We start from the raw sequence: 23938 nt of genomic DNA, 5'->3' as shown, positions 1-23938 counted from the left end.
ATGCTTTCTATGTTTTTGGATCTCACAGATTTGTCACCAGGACCACAGAAAGCATAGGAAGTTCTTCAAGGAAGCAACACTGAGCAATTCCCATCATCTAACCCTTGGGAACATCTCATACACTGTAAGTATCAGTCATGATATATATTCCGGAGAATACTTTAAGTGCTGCTTAATTATAGAGTCTGAAGCATTAATTCCCATGAAGATCAACTAAAGCTAGAATACATGAGTGACTAAAGTAGGCTTTAAGGATATAATTTGGTTTGGTTTGCTTTTTAAGACAAGGTTTCTCTGTAACCCTGGCAGTCCTGGAACTTGCTCTGTAGACCAGGCTGAGCAGGAACTCAGAGATCTGCCTATATCTGCCTCCCAAGTGCTGGGATTAAAGGCATGCACTACCACACAGCAGAGAGCATAACTTTTGTACTCTTCATGAGCATAAATATTTTGGTAAAAGTATAGAAATTTTATTCATATATAGCCTATGATTTCTCTGCACTCCGCCTGAAAGGTAAGGTGATATTCAGGACAATTTCAGGGAGTAAAACTGGAACACTGTCATCCTGGCAGCTGGGAAAGCAGTGCTGCCAATAGGAATGCCAGCATGCATCCGAGCCACCTTGCCTTGGGCAAAATCTGTCCCTGCAACCTGAACATAGGTATGTTTACTAAACTTAGTGACAATCTTTGAAGCCATGCACACTGATGATAAAGAAAAAAATCACAATTGTGCACTGACCAAACAAACAAACAAAAAAACCAAAGGTTCTGAGGAAATCCAGATGTCAGAGGTCTAAGCACAGTTAAATCTGGCCTCGGGTAGATCAAAGAGCTAACTCCAGGGAAGAGGAGAAGCTGTTATGGACACTGACTGAAACCAAATAAACACACCAACCTTTGAGTAGCTGCAATAATCCCAGTCTCCAATCCCTAATGCACTAGGAGGCTTCTAGCATCCTCAAAGCTTTTAACATACCATATGCCTCCACTGAAACACCTGCATGGTGAAGTGCCACCTGCTGGTCTACAATGGAAGTGAAGCTGTGGAAACCTTGCATGGCCACAGCACACACAGGTCTTTTCCAGCAAGGCCTGTTTCCAGATGGAGGGCCCACACTGTCTGCTGTGCCTAGTGTCTCCATTGTCTTACTGCTGTGTTTAGCCTAGAGTCCATCTAAGCCCCACTGGAGCCTCCTTCATGGGGTAAGCATCTTTAATCCCTTCCCTCTGAGCCGAGCACCCTGCAGACTTGCGCTCATGGCCTTCACTTGCCATCCTTGCTCCTGAACATCTCACCAGGCTATCTACTCACTCACTTAGCCCACATCTGATACACCAGTCTTTCATTACATCACATACAGTGAATTTCTGGACAGCCAGGACCACATAGTGAGACCTGGCACAGTTTTAGAATGAAACCAAAGACATATCCTCTTATAAAGAAACATCATCTAACGTAAAAAATTAAGTCATAAGGGAGCAGAAAAAAAATACAGATGACTATCACACAGTCCTCATCCAAATAATCACTCCAAACAAAGAAGTCATTAGAGACAGAGGAGCAGGTCATCTTCAAGACTGAAGACTGGCAATACATGGAAATGTTGCTGAAGTTATCAAGTTACCCAGAAGTCAAACAGCAAACAGAAACCCAATTACACCAGAAATCAAACAAACACGTGTGCGCCTGTGTGCATGCACTCGATCCCTCGGAACTAGAGCTGCAGGTTGCTGCGAGCTGCGGGACCCATGGCTTCTGCAAGAGCAGCAGGCACCCTTAAACCACTGAGTCACCTCTCCAGTTCCTGAATTCACTTTCCACATCTGTAAAAAATTAGAACACATGCAATACTCTACTGGATGTTCTGTAGAGGGCTGCAATCTGACCATGAGAAAATATACATGCTGCCAGGAGTAGTGGTACACACTTGCTATACTGTAACCAGAAGACTGAGGCAGGAGAATGAGCAGTTAGAGCCAGTCTGCACTAAAACTAAGAAACATACAAATAAATAAGAGAAAAATATGTACGGATATGTGTGTATTTCTTATAGTAAAAAACAGTGAGACAATTTTTATCCAGTAAAGGTGACTTATCTAAATTACAGTATTTTTATTTTTTCTAGTACGAGCACCTGTAACACACGGAAACCAGAACTGACCAACCAAAGCCTTCAGCCTTCAGCCTTCACCTGCCTCCACCACAGCAGCTCTACCTGTCCTGGACTCTCTCTAATTCTCTCCTCCGGTTCTGAAGTGACCAGCAGCTCTTGCTCACCTGAGGCTTCACGTGCCCACTCTTCCAGCACAAGCTTCCCGAGCCGTCAGCCATCAGCACGAGTGAAGGCTTCTCCTAAGCTCTCAGTCATCACCTCATTCTCAACCCTGCAACCTGGATGAGGGCTTCTCCCTCAGCACCACAGTGCACTGGGGCCATGCCATAGCCTCTCATACTGGGCGACACTAACACAGCTAGTGAGGATTCCCTCCACCATGGAAATACAACCCAGCATACAGTAGGCACAAAAGCGTTACAGGAATAAACAGGTAAGTGTGATTAACTTGGCCTGCAGTCTTTTAGCTTTCCAGCTCTTCTGAGCTGTGGCTGTTGGTTATGAAGTCCCAGGTAGTCCCAGAGCCAACAGGGAACTTCAATGCAGGAAGACAGGGATTTGAAGGACATCATCCCATTTCTGTTGAAATGGACATTCTCATGTACTACCAGCCTCGGCCACTTCTTCGGATCTGCAGTCGAGCTCAGGTGTCTCTCACGCAAGCCAAGCCCCGCCCTGGGCCATCTGTCTGTCCCCTTTCACACTGTGGGACTGTGCTGAGAGGCTGAGAGGCTTCATAGGGCACTCGAGGTCACCCTCAGTGCAGGCTCCTCCATCTGACGAGCACGGCTCTAAGTCCTTTGCTGACAGAGGACTGTTTCCAATGCGGTTGGCTTTTAAAAGAAAGCCCCTTCCTCCCCTCTGAGCACTACTTCTTTTTTTTTTTTTTTTTTTTTTTTTTTTGGTTTTTTTCGAGACAGGGTTTCTCTTTATAGCTCTGGCTGTCCTGGAGCTCACTTTGTAGACCAGGCTGGCCTCGAACTCAGAAATCCGCCTGCCTCTGCCTCCCAAGTGCTGGGATTAAAGGCGTGCGCCACCACGCCCGGCTTACTTCTTATTCCTGAGACGTGTTCACCTCCTTACCCTAACATTTCATGTTTTACACACACATTTGGAGACATGACAAGTGACTTCAGAGACAATATGGAGACTATTACAGACGTCTCTCATCTACAGATCTAAGGTGCTTTCAGAAAACACCCTTCCTATTCAGGAGCATGGGCAGGCTGTCAGGCATCTTCAGGCTCTCTACTGTGAGAAGCGAATGAACATGTACAGGATAGAAAAAGCCCTCATAGCTCTGTAAAGATGATATTTAAAGTAATTATCTCCTTACCACCAACTCTTTCCTCCCCTCACAGATAATCTTTTTGTTTCCATGGACTCATTCTGTGTTTCAGGAGGTAGAGTAGCCCTCCTCTGAAAAGCCTGAGACCAAAGTGTCAGATTTTGTATTTTTCCAGACTTTAGAATATCTAAAGTCTGAACATAGATTCATTTGTATTTTATACATACATTCATACAGACAAGACTCAGGTAATTTTTGTAATATTTATTGAAAATACTGTTTTATGATAGAACTCTTCTTGCGATACTCAAACTTTAATACAGCTTTGGGTTTTACATTTTTGGTTCAAGGACAACAGATCTACAGTGCGGGATCAGGGCGGTGCTACAGAGGTGGCCAGGGTATTTTCACCTTCACTTTAAAATTTTCAACAAATCCTCACTCAAATTATTGTCATTTTAATGTGAGTTTTAGGAGCATCAGTGGCTGCAAACACACATAAGACACAGTACAGCGGCAAGCACACATGCAGTACACAAGCAGTACAGCGGGGCAAGCACAGAAGCACACACGTACCTGGTCTTTTTCAAGCGTCAGTATTTGGTAGCCAGTTGCTCTACTGCATATGAGTTTCCCACTACTGTCAAAAGAAGCCAAGCGCAATCTAGAATTAAAAAAAAAAATACAAATTTTAAAGTGAAGACTAATGCAAACAAGGCCTTCCTCATTCGCCCCTCTTCTCCTTGCTATTCCCTGGAAGTCTTCTTTCCTGTGGACTGAAGCCAGGCTCGGCTGTGCAAGCGTGAGGCAAACATGCTACTACAGGTACAGCCCCATGACTGGCTTTAGGAACAGGTCTCATCTCATGTAGCTCAGACTGGCCTTGAACCCTGATCCTCTTGCCTCCGACTTCTGAGTGATGCAATTATAGGAATGTGCTCCTGCAGAGAGTGAGTCCTTTATAAAGGGCCTTAAAGGTATTTTCAACATGTAAATCAGCACCATTCACAGCTCTAATTTGTGCTACTCTATTATATAAATATAACTTCACGCCTTTAGTCCTAGCACTTGGGAGGCAGAGGCAGGCGAATCTCTGAGTTCTGGGCCAGCCTGGTCTACAGAGTGAGTTTCAGGAAGCCACAAAGAAACCCTGCCTCAAAAACAAACAAACAAAACCCAAAACCAAATAAGAGCTTCAAAGTGACCTTTCATCTCTGGCAAGACTCACAGCACACTGCACTTCCCATGTGACTTCGTGGCAATGGTATCACCACACCCATCCTCGGAGCATGCCCCCACCCCCCCAGCTGACACCATCCCCACCAGGCAGCAAGGCTTCACGTCTCTCCCCCCAGAACTGGCATCCTCTAGCTTACTTTCTGTCCCAAAACCCTCTTCTGTTCTGGGCATGAGTGCAAGCAGGGTTGCTGCCCTTCAGTGATGCATTTAACTCACTTCACAGGGTCTCTGCTGGACTTTCCTGTATAAGGATGACCAGTGCTTTGCTGTGTGAGCATTACTGCCTGTGTTTATCCAGTTATCTGACAAGGCTCACACAGCTTGGCCCTATCCTCCAGCTACCTTGAGCAGTGCTGCTACAAGCCTGGGAGAATACATATCTAAGTCTGACTCTTTGAGATATACCTGGAAACACAACTGGTAGGCTGGAAAGCACTTGTTTATTTTTTGAAAACTATCCTGTTTTATACTGTAGCTGCACCATTTTGCACAAGGTTACTAGCAGGGGACAAAGACCTGACTATTCTATAGCCTTTCCCATTCTTGTTATTGCTTTGGATAAAAAGATTAGACACAGGTTTTACTGTGGTTTTTATTTACTTTTCTTAGTGATTAGTGATGTTAAGCATCTTTTTGTTTGGTAGACATTATATATCTTCTCTGGAGAATCTGTGTATCTGGTGTTTGTAGGGGTGTATGCATACATCTGAGTATAGAGTATAGGCTTTCCTCTATCACTCTCTACCTTATTTTTTGAGACCCTGGAGCTTATCTATTTGGCTAAGCAGACTGAATAGCAGGGCCCATGTCCTCAGGTCTCCCCCCCCCCCCCCTCCAGTGCAGATTGCGGAGTCCAGGTCCTTGGGAGGCTGCTGTGGAGTGATCTCAGGTCCTTATGCTTGCCTGGCATCTTCTCAGCCCTTTGGAGAAATTCTATGCAAGTTCTTTGGTGCTTTGTTTTACTGGACTAAACCCAGAGTATTGTGCACGCTTCACAGCTACTTAATCATGGCCTTGGCCACTTATTAATCTTTATGTTTTTAATCATAAAAATGTAATTTGTGTGTACTAGGGTTTTTGTTTTTAAGATTTATTTATTTTATGTGTATGAGTACACTGTAGCTATCTTCAGACACAGCAGAAGAGGGCATCAGATCTGGCTGTGAGCCACCATGTGGTTGCTGGGATTTGAACTCAGGACCTATGGAGGAGCAGCCAGTGTTCTTAACTGCTGAGCCATATCTCTAGCCCCAAATGAGGGTCCTTTTATTCTTTTCTTTCTTTTTAAAAAAAAAATTTTTTTTGCCTGCATATATATAAGTGTACTGTGTACATGCCTATCTAGTACCTACAAATGTCAAAAGAGGGTATTGGGTCCTCTGGAAATGGAGTTACAGATGGTTGTGAGCTACAATGAGGGAGTGTTGCACTGAACCTGGGTCCTCTCAAGAGAACCTACTCATGGAGCCCTCTCTCCACCTGCCCCATCCTTTTAGTTGGGACTATCTAATTAGTCTGAAACCTCACTGGAACCACAAACCTTTGCTCCCACACCTGGCAGTTCTGTTGTAGTTTCGGTTGGCTGTGTACTCAGAATGCTAATCCTCTCAGGGCCATGGTCTGCTTGCAGATCTCTCCTGTTCTGCACCTGCCTTCTCGATGCTGTTCTTTGATACACACACTTACAATCTGGATGAAGTCTCTTGATGCCTGTGCATTTGGCATCAGATCAAAGAAGTCTACACCAAATCAAATGTTGCAAAGCCTTTGCCTGTATCATCTTCTGAGTCAACAACTTTAGGTCTTACCTAAAATGCCTTTGAGGTTCTATTTTGGAGACAGTCTTCATTATGTAGCTCTGGCTCTCATGGAACTCACATATGTAAATAAGGCTGGTCTCAAACTCACAGACATCTGCCTGTGCCTGTCTCCTAAGTTTACACACATCACCACCTGCTTGGCCCCCTTTGAGTTGATTTTTGCAAATAGCACCATTCAACTACTTGCTCCTATCAGTGCAGAGCACCACATGCAGGAAGTGAATGTGAGCTTAGCTTCCAGGCAGAGCTGGACACAGCACGTCCAACAGGTGCTTTCCAAGAGCACCGTTTCCCTCAGCACATTTTATTTGCTAGGAATATAGCACGGTGACAGTTTCAAACCCAGAATCAAGGTGTCCATCATTCCTGCTCTAACTGTTTATCTGACACAGAAGACCTTCCGCTCTGGTTTATGGAGACATGTTTCAAGCAAGGGAGTTCTCTCAACTCCCAGTACTTTCCCAGTACTTACTTCATCTTACCAAGTCCTACACCTATCTTACTGGTGGTCAAGGTTTTACCTCATTTCTTACCCTTCTGTGTGTAGGAAGTGGGGGTGCCATCCTACCTAAACGCTATGCTCCTTCGAGGCTGTAAGCTGACAGATCCACTACATGGCTGGTTCAGCGTATTGCGTTTGAAAATGATGTATCGATTGGTGTAAGTCACAAGGAGGTCAAAGCCAAAATTAAAGCCTGTCCAGCGCCAGCAGTACTACGAGATACAAGAGATTGTTTTAATTTATCACATCAGCAAGTCGTACATTAAAAGTCCAATGTTTTTTTTTTGTTGTTGTTGTTGTTTTGTTTTCTTCTTTCCTTCACTTCAAATTCTCAAGTGATCTTCTGTCACTGCTGCTCCCACAGGGCTCTGACAGAAACAGAGAGATGGTCTCTATGACCTGACTCCTCAACCTTCATCCCATATGCCCCTTTACATTGCAGTCCCAGCCCAGGGAACCAGGAGGTTACTTTAAAATGCTTCAGACACATGAAGGCCACTTCAGACACCAGTTAATCAGAGAAGTAAGTAAGGCAGTGTGGGAAGGGCAGGTATACCTTGGATTAAACAGTCATTTAGTATTCACTGCACCAAGCTCAACTCCAGGGAGTGCAGGCACAACAGTCAGTAGACTTCTACCCCAGTAGAATTTGTATCACACTCTTGAGATACATATTACCTCTAGACAGAGGATGAGTATGTAGGAGATGGAAGGTCGGGAGAATGACAGGAGGGAGCAGGGGACTTGCAGCTAGCGAGCCTGATGAAAAATGTGTAGAGGAGCTCAAGGAGCTTTTGGGAGGAGGTTGGGCCAACGAGTAGACTGGGGCCTGTCTGGGCGGGGGAGATAACAAATCCAAATCTCTGTGGGTGAAAACATGCTTGATTTATCAGGGATAGTGAGGAGGGCTCTATGGCTAGGCCAGCACAGGAACCGCAGATGGGTTCCCTGAGGCAGTCAGGCACCTAAAGTAAGTGCACCTAGTCCCTGGGTAAGGGAAAGTGTGGGAGGCTAAGAGAAGATTCTAGAAAAGGAAGCCACATAATCTAGTTTATGTTTTCAAAGACTACTCTGAATGTTATGTGGGAGAGATGATGCAAAAAGTAACAGTGAAATTGGGATCAGTCTGAACACTGGTATGTGTACGGTGTACTGTGTTTGAACATAATGTTCTGTGGGATCTCCCAGTAGCCCAGACAGGACAGATGGTGACCTGGGCTGAGTGTCATCAATACAGACATGATGAAATACATTTTAACGGGTGATCCTTGAGGGATCTCTCATGGACACCAAGAATGTAAGGAAAGAACTAGGTATCCACATAAACGCAGTTTGAAGCATATATGACAGACGAACAAAGACTCTGCTCCAGGCGGAAAAATCTAGGGAGAGCTGAAGAACGCTCCAGCTGTGATGCTCTAGGTATCTGAGACAGATGCACAGTGGGAGTCAAGAGCCACTGCTGCAGACAGGCTGTAACAGCAAGGGAATCCATGAGAGCATGTAGACAGGGGCTACGAGCTGAAGCTCAGGCACAGCAGTACTAAGGAAGACAAGAATCTAGCAGACTTTTTAGAAGTAGCACCCAATGAAGCAGGAAGACAACTGAAAGCAAAATGGAAAAAACCAAACCAAACCAAACAACAACAACCACCACCCTCTCTAACAGGGAATAAGTGAAAAAGGTTGCCAAGAGCAACAAAAACAGAACTCCACTTGCACATGGGTCTTCACCGACACAGCTGGAGCAGTTTCAGTGCAGTGCTGGGAATGACTGCAGGGACCTCAGAAGAAACACTGAGCAAGAACTGGACGTGCGTGTGCTGACAAGGAACAATTCTAAGGGCCCACAGCTACAGACTGAGTGAGTGCCACAGAAGGCAGTATGGGTGGCGTGTGAGAGGGAGGTGGGGGCTGCAGGCTTTGCAGTGTTAAAATGGGAACGAGAAACAATGCCAGTGGTGCTGATGGAACACAAATTTAATTCTAGCACTCGGGAGGCAGAGGCATGTGGATCTCTGAGTTCAAGCCCAGCCTGGTCTACAGAGTGAGCTCCAGGACAAGCAGGGCAACACAAAGAAACCCTGTCTTGAAAAACCAAATGAGATGAAACCATGATGGTGAACAAAGACAGGACAGACAGCTCAGCACAGTGCTATATCACAAGGCTGGCAGAGTGCTGGGAGGAGGGTGCAGATTCTCACCACAGGGAAAAGGCAAGGCACCACCTAACTGTCAGATGAGCAGCGTGGCCCTCACACGCTGACAAGGTAGAGTCACTTCAGACAGGGAGAAAGATAGGTACTACCATGGAGTCCCACAGACCAGGTGATGTTCACAGTTACAACACTGAGGGAAAACCCAGGGGGAAAGGTGCTCACTTCTGACTTCACTCTGGCTAGTTTTACATTAACTTGACACGAGCTACAGTCATTTGAGAAGGAAACTCAATTGAGAAAATGTCCACACCAAATTGGCTGTAGGGAATTTTTCTTTTTCCTTTTTTGTTTTTTGCTTAGTGATTGATGTGGGAAGTTACAGCCCGTGGTGGGTGGTGCCATCCCTGGGCTGGTGGTCCTGGGTTCTGTAAGTGGGAAGGTTGAGCAAGCCATGGGAAGGAAGCCAGTAAGCAGCCTCTGTTCATGGTCTCTGCATCAGCTCCTGCCTCTAGGTTCCTGCTCTGCTCGAGTTCCTGCCCTGCCTTCCTTCAGTGATGGGACTATAATCAATAATTATCTATAACAATAATAAACCCTTTCCTCTCCAAGTTGCTTTTAGTCATGGTGTTTATCACTGCAACCGAAGACCTAACTAAGATAGACCTCTAAACAAATTTTAGCCTAATTGAGATACTCATTCAGAGTCTATAGGAATTGGGATTTGCTGTGCTGGGATGAGTCTGATAGCATTCAAAGTGGAAAAGAAAGGGAAATTGAATATACACAAGGGAATGGCTTACACAAGGGAATGGCTTATACAAAGGAATGGTTTTAAGATGGAACAAAATACTAGTCAAGAAGAATTGGTGAGCTGACAAAAAAGGTGAGAGGCAAAGAAAAGCAGACTGTGCAACTCCGTGTGGTAGAAACCATGTTCAAGTCCGAGAAGAGAGGGCAAGAAGGAGAAAGAGAAGTGGGTGCTATAAACAGGACATTGAGATGGAGATTTCTGAAGGTGATACAGATGTTGAAGCTGCCGGGCCTGTGAACAAGAGCAGTGAGGAGGAGACCAAGCCCCTCGGGTGATGGTGACAGGAGAGCTGGCAGGTGGTGACACATCTGCTTTGAAGGAGCTGCAGTCCACTGAGGGATGAAGCAACAAGACGCAGGATGAAGAAGACAACCTCTCCTCTGTCCTACTACAACCCTGAAGGCAAGCGTGAAAAACCTTTGAAAGTCAAAGTGGAGGTAAATTTGGGAAAAAAAGAAGCAGGTAAAAACTAGGCTGCAACTAGAAGGTGGAAATGATGACAGGTAGGCGGCACAGTCCATTTAATGGACCACAGGCTGCTTTTAAAACAACACAGAGAGCAGGCTCTCTGCAGACAGCAGAGTGAACAGTCCTTTCCCTTACGCACCTGCACCCTTGTTCCACGTAAGGAAGAAAGGCAGTTCTTTGGTGTGGTGAGCATTCCAAGAGGACAGATGGCTTTGATTTAGGGTAACTGTCAAACAGAACCTCATTAGACTATGTAACACCTCCAATACAATCTATCTCAACTTCGTACTGCAGAAGGACCCTCTCAAGCCTCTCATCTGGACTCCAAACCCAAGGTCTCAGGCAAGACTGAGGAACTACTGAGCAGCACGGCTCTAACCCGTGTTCAGGACACACGTTGCAGAAAAGATAAACAGGGTCTTCTCAAGCCGTGCCGGTCCCTAAGCACAGTTTGGTCATCAGGAGCCCCAGGCATCTGCTCGCTGTGCTTCAACCACTTTAAAAAGAACATGTAATTACTGACTTTAGAGATAGCATGTATACCTCAGTGAGCCCACTTTTTAATATATTATTAGGAAAAACTGCAAACACACGAAAGTACAGAGCATGAGAGAATTTCCTCAGCAAGTCCTGAGACATACAGACCAGAGCCGGACCTACCTCACCATCTTTGGCAAGCTTCCGACCACACCTCATGCTGTTTCCCTCAAGTTCTTCTTTATTGATTTCTTGAGGCCTAAAATGATACAAGAACCATGAGCTTTTGTAGAAAACTAATTGAAAAAACAAGACAAAACTGAGTTTAAAAGAACGGAAAGTTTTTCTACTGGCTAGAGAGCACTCTTACTGGGATAAAGTAATCTGTTAGGCCTGGGTGTAGCTCAGTGACTAAGGGCTCACCTGAAAGCACCAGACCCTACAGTCACACTCAGCACTGACAAAAGAAAAAGAATATACTGATTAAACCAGACCTAAATGTCAATGTCTCACTGATTTGACTTCTAGATTACTTCCATGATTCTCGGTCAAACCAGAAAAGAGAGAATAAAATATCTGAGAAATTTTGTTTACCAGGAAAATCTAATACTTAAAAAGTATAACTACTAAATCTATTATTTCTATGAGGCATAGTTTGGTGTCACCTCCCCCATACAAGGAAGGAGGCTAGCCTCTAACTTGCACTCCCTGCTGCTTCGGCCTCATAGGTGCTGGGATCACAGGTCCGCACCAGCACAGCCAGCTCAGCATCAGGGTCTTGATGTCACCTATTTCAAATGCAAACTGTTTCTCATGGCATGTAATTCTTTAAGACCAATATTTCATAGGAAAAATCCATATAGTTTTTTCTATTTTCCTTCAGTTGGTCCCTTACTTTACAATTTCTAATCATGAAACTGAAGATACGATACAGAATGAGTAATAAACAAATCATGCCTTAGTATCTGAGAGCTCAAGTTAATGGGAGCTTGACACAGTAGCTGTGACCTGTGGGAAGAGGTGTGGTACAAACGCACAGAGGAGAGGAGAGGTTGGGCCACCACAGGGTCAGGTAGACTGTGTTCTTGGTAAGGGAGGAATGCAAGCAGCACAGTCTATGTGCCAGGATTTGGTCAGCTGAGCTAAGGTGACATGAGATGGCACTAGAGGCAGCTGGGGTAGGTAGGTGGCTGAAGAGGCCTTGCTTGTGAGTTTCTCCTCAAGTTTTCCTGAGTCCCCACATGTGTCCTGTGACTATTCAACTTTTTAGTATGACATTTTGCAGGCATATGAAAGAAAGCTGCAATGAGGCAAACACTCCCATTACCAAGCTTCTGTATCTGGCAAGAACAACTCAGTACATCAGATGGTATTGCCTGGTTTTGCCTTCAGGCAGAAGTGACACACTGCATTTTTGTTTTAGAAAAATAATTCTCTTCAGTCTGGGAGAAGCCCTTGAAGGAGGCTTTATGGATCATAAGACAAAGTCCTTACACTTTGGCAGCCTGCAACTGGAGCAGATACTGGGCGGAAAGAACATGGCTATGCAGGCACACGGTATAAACTGCATGTAGTGCTAGGGCCTAGGACATCCTGCAGATAGGTTAGTAGTTGACCCTCGGCTATGCCCCAGCTGACACACATATTCCCCACGTCAAGCAAACAAGACACTTATAGAAGATGTCTCTCGGCTAAGTGAGATAGGACAAAGTAGAAAAAATCAAAAAACAAAAACCTAACAACCCTCAACAAAGAACATCCTAAACTTAAAGCCAATACTCAGTACCACAGAGTCACCATTCACTACCTTCAGATCTGATTTTCACTAAATAACTGACTCATTTTCTGGTTCTTTATTTGTCTGTAAAATTGAGGGGCTGTCTTTAGCCAGAGCTAGATAGAGAGACCCAGTCTGTCTGTCTGCCTGTCTGTCCTTTTTTTTGTGGGGAGGAGAACTTGAGACAGAGTTTTTCTATGTAGCCCTGGCTATCCTGGAACTCAATCTATAGAGCAGGCTGGCCTCAAGCTCACAGAGAGCCACCTGCCTCTGCCTCCTAAGTGCTGGGATTAAGGCATGAGTTACCATCACCTTGCTGTGAGATCTCATCCCAAAAAAACCAAACCAAACCAAAAACAAAAAAAATGTCTTGTGAATTTCTAGGACACTTTCATATATCTGCTGTTTAGACAGAAACTTACAACAGGCTATTATTTTCGGGGAATTCTTTAGTGTGTAAAAATGAGTTAAAAGAGAGCGGGGAAAACAAACAAACAAGCAAACCCACCCAACCCTTCTTCTTAAGCTTCTTTTGTGCAGCTGTAAGCATAATGGAAATACCTTCAAAATCTACGTAGTAACCATAATACTGCAACATACTACGCTATGAAAATGAGCTTTGTCGTGCATAAAAATAAAAATCATACCTTCTAAAAGTATCAGTTTAAAAAGTCACGGCAGTCAGATGAGGTGAAAACACTGTCGTCTAGAATCCTGTCTGCTGCACGCCAGACAACAGCAGCACTTGAGGCCGACAGGCAGAATTCTGAGGGCAGCAAGCAGCTGCAGTTTTCTGTCTGCAGAGGCTCTGCCTGGAAAGCTTCCTGCAGGCCAGGGTTCATGCTCACAGGCTTTCTGAAAACTGTCAAGGGTTTTTTTTTTTTTTTTTTTTTTTTTTCTTTTTTCAAGACAGGGTTTCTCTGTATAGCCCTGGCTGTCCTGGAACTCACTTTGTAGACCAGGCTGGCCTCGAACTCAGAAATCCGCCTGCCTCTGCCTCCCAAATGCTGGGATTAAAGGCGTGCGCCACCACTGCCCGGCTAAAAACTGTCCAGTATTTTGCAGCTTTTCCATCTAGTCCTCTTGTCTACCTATTTTGTTAGCTATTCCTAAGAGGCTCCACTAAATACAATATAAATATAATGTATAATAAATAGAAATATTCTTAGCAAGGTTTACTTATTTATCTTGGATTGGAGACTCTGCTAGAGGTGTCAGCGCTAGGGTGAAGGATCAAGCCCCCACACTACCAAACCAGTACTATCATGTAGCATACTCACCCCACTTCACTGTCTTGTTCAGCCCGTAGCATAGCCAGCCACTGCTGTTTATACACTGCCGCCAGCCATTCTAAAACAGAAACGTCAATTGATAACTAGTTGACAAAACTTATTTCTTTTTTTGTGTTTTTGTTTTTTTCAAGACAGGGTTTCTCTGTATAGCCCTGGCTGTCCCAGAACTCACTCTGTAGACCAGACTGGCTTTGAATTCAGAAATCCGCCTGCCTCTGCCTCCCAAGTGCTGGGGTCAAAGGCGTGCGCCACCACCGCCCGGCCCTTATTTCTAAATTTATATTTAAAACAGCAATTTACAAAGCAGGTTGTTAACAATGTGACTCTCAGCTCTTTACCATGGTAAAGGCCTTTGCGGTTTCTCTCAGACTTAAGAATGACCTCCTTTCCAAAACAGCGCTCACTGATTTCCATTTGTGAACATCATTCCTAACAGTGTTTTCAGTTTTGTTTTGTCTTCCTCTGCTTGAGACAGGGTTTCTGTCCTAGAACTAACTCTGTAGACCAGGTTGTCCTAGAACTCTCTCTGTATACCAGGCTGGCCCTGAACTCACAGACCTGCCTTTGCTTCCAAGGAGTGTGCCACCCTGGCTGTTTTCAGTGTTTAATAAAGTTCTATATTGGGAAACTTAATGGATTTTTCACTTATTAAGTTCTCTGTCACAACACTTCATTCTGGTAAACACACCATCTGTTGGGTTGTAGAGAGCTTTGCAGCAGGAGTGCACAGGCATTGGTGTGAAACAAAGAAGGTCTCACTGGTTTGGACTTTACCCGATGGAAGGGCAACTGTGTCCCTTATCAGCATCTACATGAAACTTAAGACTGCTAGGAGCTGAGAAGACAGGAGAGGTTCCAAAGACCAGCGGGGAGCAGAGAGAGGGCTGAGGAGACAGGACTGTGCCAAGGGAATGTGGCTTTGCATGACAGGAGAGAGAACAGCCACAATACACCAGACGTCTGATGCTGAGCAAGTCTCCCGAACAAGGTTAACGGCATTTCCATGGCTGCAAAGAAAAATGTTCCCAGGGCTGAGGTCAACTAATGAGAAGGCAGGTATATACATAAGCTGACTGGGGAGGGAAGAGGGTGAGTCAGACATCCAATCCTATGACATGGAGGAAGGATCAAGGGTTAGACCACAAGCAGTACTAGAAAGGACACTGGGGGCCAGCACTGGTACAGTCTTGACCTCCTTGTCTAGGGTGAAAGGTAAGGTTCTCTTTTGAGTGTCTTTCAGTACAGTTAAATAAATGCACAGGGGGCACAGAAGACTTTGAGATTTTGTTGACTCTGACTCCAGAAAGAAAAAACAAAAAACCCAAACCAAACCAAACCAAAAAAGCCAAGGTTAGAAAAGCATGGTGGTAAGATGGGAAGCAAGTGGAGGAGTAAGGGAAGATGTGGAATAAGATGTCTGATGAGATGACCTAGGACAAATCAAATTTCATGAAATAATGGCCCTCACTCAACTGTGCCTAAAATGAAGATGGCCTCTGCCCGCCCTGCCACCTGGGCTCTGTGAGTGGCACTCAGGAGCTCTGCCTGTGACTTATATCTCTACTCTTCAGTTTCCTTCTGAGAGCATGCACCAATCTGTGTTTATAATGTGAGCCGTGTAGTACTTTCTGTCTCCTCACAAAAGTGTGACATTTAATTTTAACTTATATTTTGCTTTTTAAGCTAAAATTTTTGAATACACAGAAAATTGTCTATATTTATAAGATGGAATTAATTTGTTTCAAGTCTTCTCATATTATATCATTTCAAATCACAAAGCAAAACAAACAAACAAACAAACCCTAAAATCTGGACAGAATTTTTAAAAAAAATTTTATACCAAATAAAATTCTTTAGACTCCAGATGTTAATACAGTTTTGCCTTCCAGAGACACAAAACATGTCCACTTGTACCAGACACACCTAAAGTACATAACAGACTGTTTTTTTTCCAAACTTTATATCCTTAAAGATGGGGCTGGGGAGTCGGCTCTGTGTAAGAGCACCTGCTGCTATTCCAGAGGACCCAAGTTTGGTTCCCTGGCCACATCAGACAGCTCCTAACACCTGTCTGTAACTTCATTTTTAGAGAACCCAATGCCCATGGACACGCAGGGCCTGCACTCAAATACATAAAGACACATCCTATACATAATTAAATACATCTTTAGACAGCTTCAACCAAAGTTTGATCGGAAGGACACATGTCCTGTGGCATCTAATTTACATAATATCTATAACCTGCCTGGTGTTTACCACACACTAAAACTACTATAGGCTTGCTTTCTTCCTTTCTTTTTGCTGCACTTTGCATCAAACTCAGGGTCTTGAACACGTTAGGCAAATGAACTAATGAGCTTATATACTACTAAATGGAACTTGTCACAAATACAACAGATTTACAAAAATAAATTAGTACTTGTTCAAGAAATTTGAATTATATCAAGCAGATGTATTTGATCGAACATGTTTAAGAATTCAGAATAAGAAAAACCAGAAACTAGGCAAATTTAAAGAAAACTAACAGAAAAAGCTATAGCTGTAATTTTTAAAAAATATCAAAACTCACTTATCAGGCTGTTATCCAAAGCAGCACACTGGTTAACCAACCTGACGATACCCAGAGCCAAGTATGTGGTTGCATAGCCCCGACAGCTGCACTTGGGAAGGAGAAGTAGGAGATGAACTGCTTCAAGCTGGGGCTGACTACAGCTTACCAGCAGGGTCTAGCATGCAGCTGAGGCAGAGTTTGAGTCATACAGAAAAGAAAAACAAACATCCTATTGCAAACTGCTTCTTAGCCACTTAACTATGGTGGCGAGCACTGTAACACTGAAGTATGATAAGGGAAATAAATCAGCATGAGACGTGAGCACAGGAAGAGTAGTCACATGTTCATCTCGTGGGCGTAAGGATACGTACCTTAAGGGATCAAAGATGACTTCCTGGTTTCTTTACTTTTCTTCCCTATGCAAGTATGAAATGCTACAATCAGAAAAACATGACTTTAAATCACAAAACACATCAGGTTTTCTTACCTGAAGGTACCAGAGAATCCTGCTCAATGATCCTTGCAGAAGCCAGATCACTGATAATGTACTGTAGCCTTAAATGTCTGAACACGGGCGCAAATGGTTTTCCCTGCTCAGTTTCAAGGAAAGTCGTCCCTTCAAAGTCTATTAAGAAAGTTTTAATTAAACAGCATTCTTGTCAAATGTGCTGTTTTACTAAATGCTTCTATGGACAGTCATAGACACAGAGTCTGCTAGAATGTAAGTAAGCCATTTCCAAGGATTTCAACACTCTTAGAATGAATCTAAGATTTGAGGAAACTTACAGGAACTTTGATAAATCTCTCAAATTAATTTTAGTACTAATTAGGTCCTTAGGTTGGGACTTCAGCTGTCCTTTTATTTTTGTGATTGCTCTTACAGGACAGCATGGTAAGAGAGGTATCTTGAGGAAGTGACTTGTATGAGACTCTGTCTCTAGAATCCCTTCCCAAGGAACCCAGAGGCTATGTCAGGGTCTTCACATGTTGACCAGGACAGGGACAGCTATTCAGCCTTCTAACTTACATCAGTGATGGAGACTACATGTAGTTTTGAGCTGCCTGATATGGTCACTGGGAACTGAATTTACATCATCTGCAAGAGCAGTGCACACTCCTAAGTCCCAACTTGTACTGAGCCGTGTCTCCAGCCCTTACACACCATGCAGTGCATGTCACATATGACCTCTGCATCTACTTTCCAGTTAGTGATGCACAGAAGTAGCTTGCAGACCCCATCAAGATTCCCTGGTTGAGAGATGGGGCATAGCTTATCAGAGGATATGTAATCTGGCCAAACAAGTATAATTCCCAAGATGAACTTATGACAAAACAGAACAGTAGTTCTGAGAGTTAGAATATGGTTAGAATACATTTCCTTCTCCAGCACTGACTTTCCTGCTGTAAAAGGCTGAAGTAGGGAATTGCTCAGCTGTTTTTCAGCTCTAAAATCAGGCCAAGGCCTGACTGTAAGAAACATCATTAAAAGAAGGTGTGTGTGTGTGTGTGTGTGTATATGGGGAGGGGGGGGAATATCAATAAAAAAGTTTCAATGTACCTTTTTTCCACTTTGAAAACCAGACATCTGTTTCTGTCAAAAGCTGCTTTAAAGACCCATTCCAGGAAGGCACCAGCTGAAGGAACATCCACTAGTTAGAAGACAAAACAAAACAAAGTGTTGTAAGACTTCATTGCTTTATGGTAGTATTTTCAAATAGTCCTATATTTAAAAGTAACTTTCTTTTTGAGATGGGGGTCTCATGTAGCCAGGCTGGCCTTGAACTTAGTATGTAGCTCAGGACAAACATGACCAACCTGTGAAGTGCTGGACTACAGGCCTGTGCCACCATACTCAGTTTTTAAGTCAGTGGTTCTCAACCTGTGGGTCATGACTCCTTCAGCAAACCACTATCTCCAAAGACACTGACATTATAACTCTTAACACTAGCAAAGTTACAATTGTAAAGCAGCAATGGAAAGAACTTTATGGTTGGGAGTCACCACAACACGAGGAACTGTATAAAAGGGTCACAGTAGGAAGGAGGTTGAGAACCACTGGTCTAACTGGGGCTAGGAACTGAACCCAAGGCTCTGTATATGCCAGGAAAGCACTCTACTGACGGAGCTCAATCTCTAGCCTAGATAATAGTTAAAATTTCCATTTTACAAGCAGCTGCAAGAAAGTTTAACTATTTTAAAAACTGATTTAACTTTATTTTATGTGCACTGGTATGAATATGTCAGATTCCTTGGAACTGGAGTTACAGACAGTTGTGAGCTGCCATGTGGGTGCTGGGAATTGAACCCCGGTCCTTTGGAAGAACTGACAGTACTCTTAAACCACTGAGCCATTTCTCCAGCCCTGAAAGTATAATTACTAAAGCTTTGGCAGGAACTAAGAGTTATAAAAACTCCATGTGAATATTAATTGTTGTTAACATGCCTTAGTGAATCAAACAGCTAGAGTTTTAACGTATATAACACACTGGTAATTCTGTACTAACATATTCTAATCACTAACGCATCAATCACACTAAATATGATGCAAGACTGTAAGACTGCAAAAGCAAGAATGAACACAGGAATTTCTGACTCCGCTATTGAGACAGCATGCACATGGTGACGAGCGTGGATGTTTGATCCTCCAGCTGTCATGTAGGAGCTGAACACATCATTTAATTCTCTGCATTTAATTCTCTTCATTGGCAACTGAAGTGTCATGGAGTGTCTCCCTTGCAGGCTACAAAAGGATGTGTACGGAGTGTTTATTAGTACTGTGTTGGCAGAGTGACCACTGTCCAAGGACAGCACTTTGGACATCAGAGCAGCTACGAGGACAGACAGAATGACTGCCAGTACAGCTCACAGGTAAAAGTGTAATGCCCTTCAAAACACACACACAATTTTTTGACAGCTCAAATGCTGTTTCCTTGAAGGAAACTTGTCAAATTGTCCCATCTTGACCAACAAAATGCTACGATGGAAGGTTCTCGCTGCAGGTTTCACAACTGCATGAAGTGCACACATTTCCCACAGGGACAACAGACTATGGATGACACACAGTGGGGCAAGAGCAGTGGCCTCTGCCGCAAGTACACATGAGTAGTGATGCCAACCCTTACCAACAGACAGAGTAATAGCTGATGTCTTTCCAACTGTGAAACAAAACTGGACCTAAATCTATCAAAAGGATGAAAAGGCTGGTTTGGAGTTCACTCGGGTAATCACAGCACACAGGATGCTGAGGCAGAGGGTTAGTGTAGGTGTGGGACGAAGAATGAGGCTCTGCCTCCAGAAAACAAAACAAAACACAAAAGCAAGCACTGTGGTGGTCTGAGAGAGAGCAGCCCCAGCAGGCTCCTGTGTCTGAATGCTTGGTCCTCAGTGGGTGGAACTGTTTGGGAAGAATTAGGAGGTGTGTCCTTTTGAGGGGGTGTCATTTGGGTGAGATTTGAGGTTTTAAAAGCCCAGGAGAAGCTCAATCTCTTGCTCTGCCTTCATCTTACTGATAATGATATAAACTCTCAGCTACTGCTCCTGTGCCATGCCTACTTGCCATCAAGTTCCCTGCCATGATGGTAACAGACTAACCCTCGGAAACCATGTACAAGCCCTCAATTCAATGCTTTCTTTTCTAAGTTGCCTTGGTCATGGTGTTTCTTCACAACAATAAAATAGTAACCAAGATAGTCATGAATCTCTAAATCTAAATAAAGACTTAGGTTTTGGCACATGTCCTCAGCTTGAGATGGGTTGGTGGAATGACTTAGCATTATCAGTACTGTGATAGAGGAGAGATGTACCAGGGGCCACCTACTTTCACTTCAGGACACAACTGAACAAACTAGAAGTCACATGTCATTTAATGATGTAAGTGTCCTGGCTTAGGTGATGTGGCTACTGTAGCCTAAACAAGCATTTTGAGCACATTCAAGGAGAGTGAAGCTGAGCTGTGGTGTTCGGTAGGTCAGGTATATTCACTTTATGATGTATTTCCTCAGATACAAGCCAGTGTAAGCCAAGCAGCATGTATAGTTCCTCTGCCTTATTGAGCACCCAGAAGCAGTATTTCCAGCTTTTCATCACAGAAGCAATGTGAAGTAATATTCTTTTTGTTCCTATGAAGTAATATTCTTATGTTCATACATCAATACCTTTTTAAGAGCTGTATATACATCCATCTCCACTTGCATCACAAATAAGTTAGATGAACCAATGAGCTGTTTCATGACGTTTATACTGTAAAAAAACAAAACACGAGTGAGCTTGTCTTCAACACAGCTGAAGGACTCTGGTGAACTAAAAGATTTAAAAAAATTTATATGCGTGTGCGTGTGTGTGTGTGTGTGAGAGAGAGAGAGAGAGAGAGAGAGATGGGGGGGGGGGAGGTGTGAATGCAGGTACACAAGCCCCCGCGTGTGTGTGAGATCAGAGGACAACTTTCAGGACTTGGTTCTCTCCCTTTCCCACAGGTCTAGGGCTTGAATTTAGGTCACTGTGTAGTGGTTGCTTTTACCTGTTGAGCTGTCTCACTGGCTCTAAAACCTCTGTCAAATAAAATATGGAGTTAAAAATGTTAACAATCTTATTTAAACAAGACAAAGCTCCTGAGCTAGCTAACACTGCATCTCAACAGCAGTTTCTTAACTTTGACATGGGGTTGTGAGGGATCTGCAAGGAACCTGCATTTATTCACTGTTACACTGGGAAAGCACTGCAGGCTTTGACTAACACCAGCCCCCTTCTTCCTCCCCATTGTCCTATGTAAAAATGAAAACCAAAACACCCTTTTTTTTTAATAGTATTCTGGTTCTTGTGACTTGCTTCATCTCTTTTAGTGATAGATACTTTAACAGCTGGCTTAGAGCAGAAGGAATAGGGGGCAAGTTGTAAGCCAGAGAAAGTAGAGGAGTGATGCAATGAAGCTTTTTTTTTAAAGATTTATTTATTATATGTATGTACATTGTAGCTGTCTTCAGACACACCAGAAGAGGGCACCAGATCTCATTACAGATGGTTGTGAACCACCATGTGGTTGCTGGGATTTGAACTCAGGACCTCTGGAAGAGCAGTCAGTGCTCTTACCCGCTGAGCCATCTTGCCAGCCCACCAAAACACTTAAAATTCACTAAAATAGCCGCATTTTCAAAGTAGTATCTTTCTCTTCCTGAAGCAGGAAATTTCTATACAGAGCAGGCTGTCCTCAAGCTTGACATCCTCTGGTCTCAGCTTTCTCAGTGCAAAGATCATCAGTGTGCCCCCACATACTGTTCAACATAGCCTTTAACATCTATGCTCACAAGAACTTTCAGTCAGAAAGCACACTGTAAGCCAGGCATGGCAGCTCATGCCTATAATCCCTGTGGAGGCAAGTATGGGTCTCTGTGGGTCTGAGGCCAATCCCATCAACTCAGTGAGTTCCAGAGCTGCCAGGGCTACAGTGAGATCTTGTCTCAAAACCAAACATCTTTACTACTCTTAGAGTAAAATATGGACAGTCAGTAGTTTAAGTTTAGAATGGAAAAGTGGTCACTGGCTGCTCAATCTATTTCTTTTTCTTTCCCTTTCCTTTAAGACAAAAAGCATTTGGGTTTCTAAGACAACTTCTCTTTGACAGTTTTTCTGAAAAAGTTCAGTGAGCTCTCTAACATCTCTCCCTCCTCTCTTGGAAGCTACAACACACTAGACCCTTTGATATATCCATCTTCATCAAAGCACCTTTACTTCCAGCACTCCAGAGGCAGAGCTAAGTGAATCTCTGTGAGTTCAAGGCCAGCCTGATCTGCATAGGAAGCTACAGGGCAGCAAGAGCTATACAGAGAGAGAGAGACCTTGTTTCAAAAACAAACAAACAACCCCCCCCAAAACAAAACTAAAAAACACTTCACACACATGCCATTTATACCCTAGAGCCTTCATTTTCCAGACCTGTCATAGACGTCTTGGTCTCACAGCAAAGGGAAGCCAAGAGTGGCAAACAGCACAATCACACCACATCATTCACAGACCTCAGCTGTGCATCACCAACACTCCAGGACATCCATAAGGAAGGGTGGAAGGAAGAGTGAATGATAAATGCATGCAGTTCAAAGGGCCAAGCTAACTGTGACTGTGACTTCAATCAGGGTAAGAGGAGTGGGGGTGGAGTGAGAGAGAGACAGTCAGAGAGACAGCCATCATGGCACGTGTGGAAGTCATAGGACAAGTCTTAGGGACTGGTTCTCTCCTGCTACCTTGTAGTCTTCGAGTAGAATTCAGGTTGACAGGCCTTTTGCATTAAGTGCCTCTACCTTCTGATCCAACTACTGTCCCATAAACATTTTACAGTAGGGTCTGGAGAGGTGGCTCAGTGGCTAAGAGTGCTTACTGCTTCCCAGCACCCACATGGCAGCTCACAACCATCTATAACTTTAGTTCTAGTGGATCCTACACCCTCTTCTGGTCTCTAAGGACTCCTGGACACACTAGTGCACAGACATACAGACAGACAAACACACACTACAAATCTTTTAAAAATATTTTTTTCCTAAAACACATTTTGATTTTTCCCCAAAACATCATGTTCTATGATAGAAAAAGGTTTTCAAACTATCTATCGCCTTTGAAGCTGTATGCTTGCAGAAGTGAGGTAGCACTTACAAGTCTTTACAGTCTTAGAGGAGCAGCATGTTTTAACTGTTAAAATACATGTAGATTTTATCATTTATAGCAAAGAGATAAGTGCCGAGCTTACTTATGTCTGTGTATAAGCCATGGTGCCTTTTGTTAAATTGTTTACTTTTTCTTTCTTCTTTCCTCTCCCTCCTCTTCTTCCTCCTCCTCCTCTTTTTTTTTTTTTTTTTTTTTTTTAAAAACACTCAGTAGGTACTCCTGGCTGTCCTGGGACTCGTTATGTAAACCAGACCAGCCTTGAACTCACAAAGATCCACCTGCTGCTGGGCGTGGTGGTGCACGCCTTTAATCCCAGCACTCGGGAGGCAGAGGCAGGCGGATTTCTGAGTTCGAGGCCAGCCTGGTCTACAAAGTGAGTTCCAGGACAGCCAGGGTTATACAGAAAAACCCTGTCTCGAAAAACAAAAAAAAAAAAAAAAAAAAAAAAAAAAAAAAAATCCACCTGCTTCTGCCTTTAAGTCCTAGGATTAAAGAAAGGTGTGTACACCAGGCCTGGTTCTCACAATATTCTTTGTATTAGAAACAAACCCTGGACTACCTGAGCAAAGAAAGCATGTCATTTTAGGGTGATCGGCTGTAAGCTCCTCAGTGTCACATACCTGAGTTCTTTGAAAAGTTCCACGCTCTGGTGAGTCATGAGGTTGTTCAGCAGCCACTCGAGGCACCTGGGGTCAAAGCAGGGTTAGCTGATGTGTCCGAAACTGCTAACTCACCAAGGTCTTACTCACAATCTAGTGAAAAGAGTGGTAGTCATGCTAGGCCATG

At 43.7% G+C, this 23938-nt stretch overlaps 1 protein-coding gene across 1 annotated transcript in view; it reads right to left on the bottom strand.

Annotated features, from left to right (window-relative positions):
• Positions 1-23938, bottom strand: part of Gmcl1 (germ cell-less 1, spermatogenesis associated) — a 41983-nt gene that overhangs the window by 1884 nt on the left and 16161 nt on the right. Inside the window, exons 6-13 of the mRNA XM_085840400.1 lie at positions 23773-23838; positions 20656-20740; positions 18060-18150; positions 16989-17126; positions 13939-14008; positions 11065-11140; positions 7033-7178; positions 3982-4069 (exon numbers count right to left, since the gene is read on the bottom strand). Coding sequence (XP_085696526.1) covers positions 3982-4069; positions 7033-7178; positions 11065-11140; positions 13939-14008; positions 16989-17126; positions 18060-18150; positions 20656-20740; positions 23773-23838 — 760 coding nt within the window. The remainder of the gene's footprint in view (positions 1-3981; positions 4070-7032; positions 7179-11064; positions 11141-13938; positions 14009-16988; positions 17127-18059; positions 18151-20655; positions 20741-23772; positions 23839-23938) is intronic.

Source organism: Mus caroli, unplaced genomic scaffold (assembly GCF_978045245.1).
Source record: "Mus caroli unplaced genomic scaffold, Mus_caroli_1 scaffold_7, whole genome shotgun sequence".
NCBI classification, from domain to species: Eukaryota; Metazoa; Chordata; class Mammalia; order Rodentia; family Muridae; genus Mus; species Mus caroli.
The sequence above is the reverse complement of the archived record's forward strand: the minus strand, read 5'-3'. Positions and strand labels throughout refer to the sequence as shown.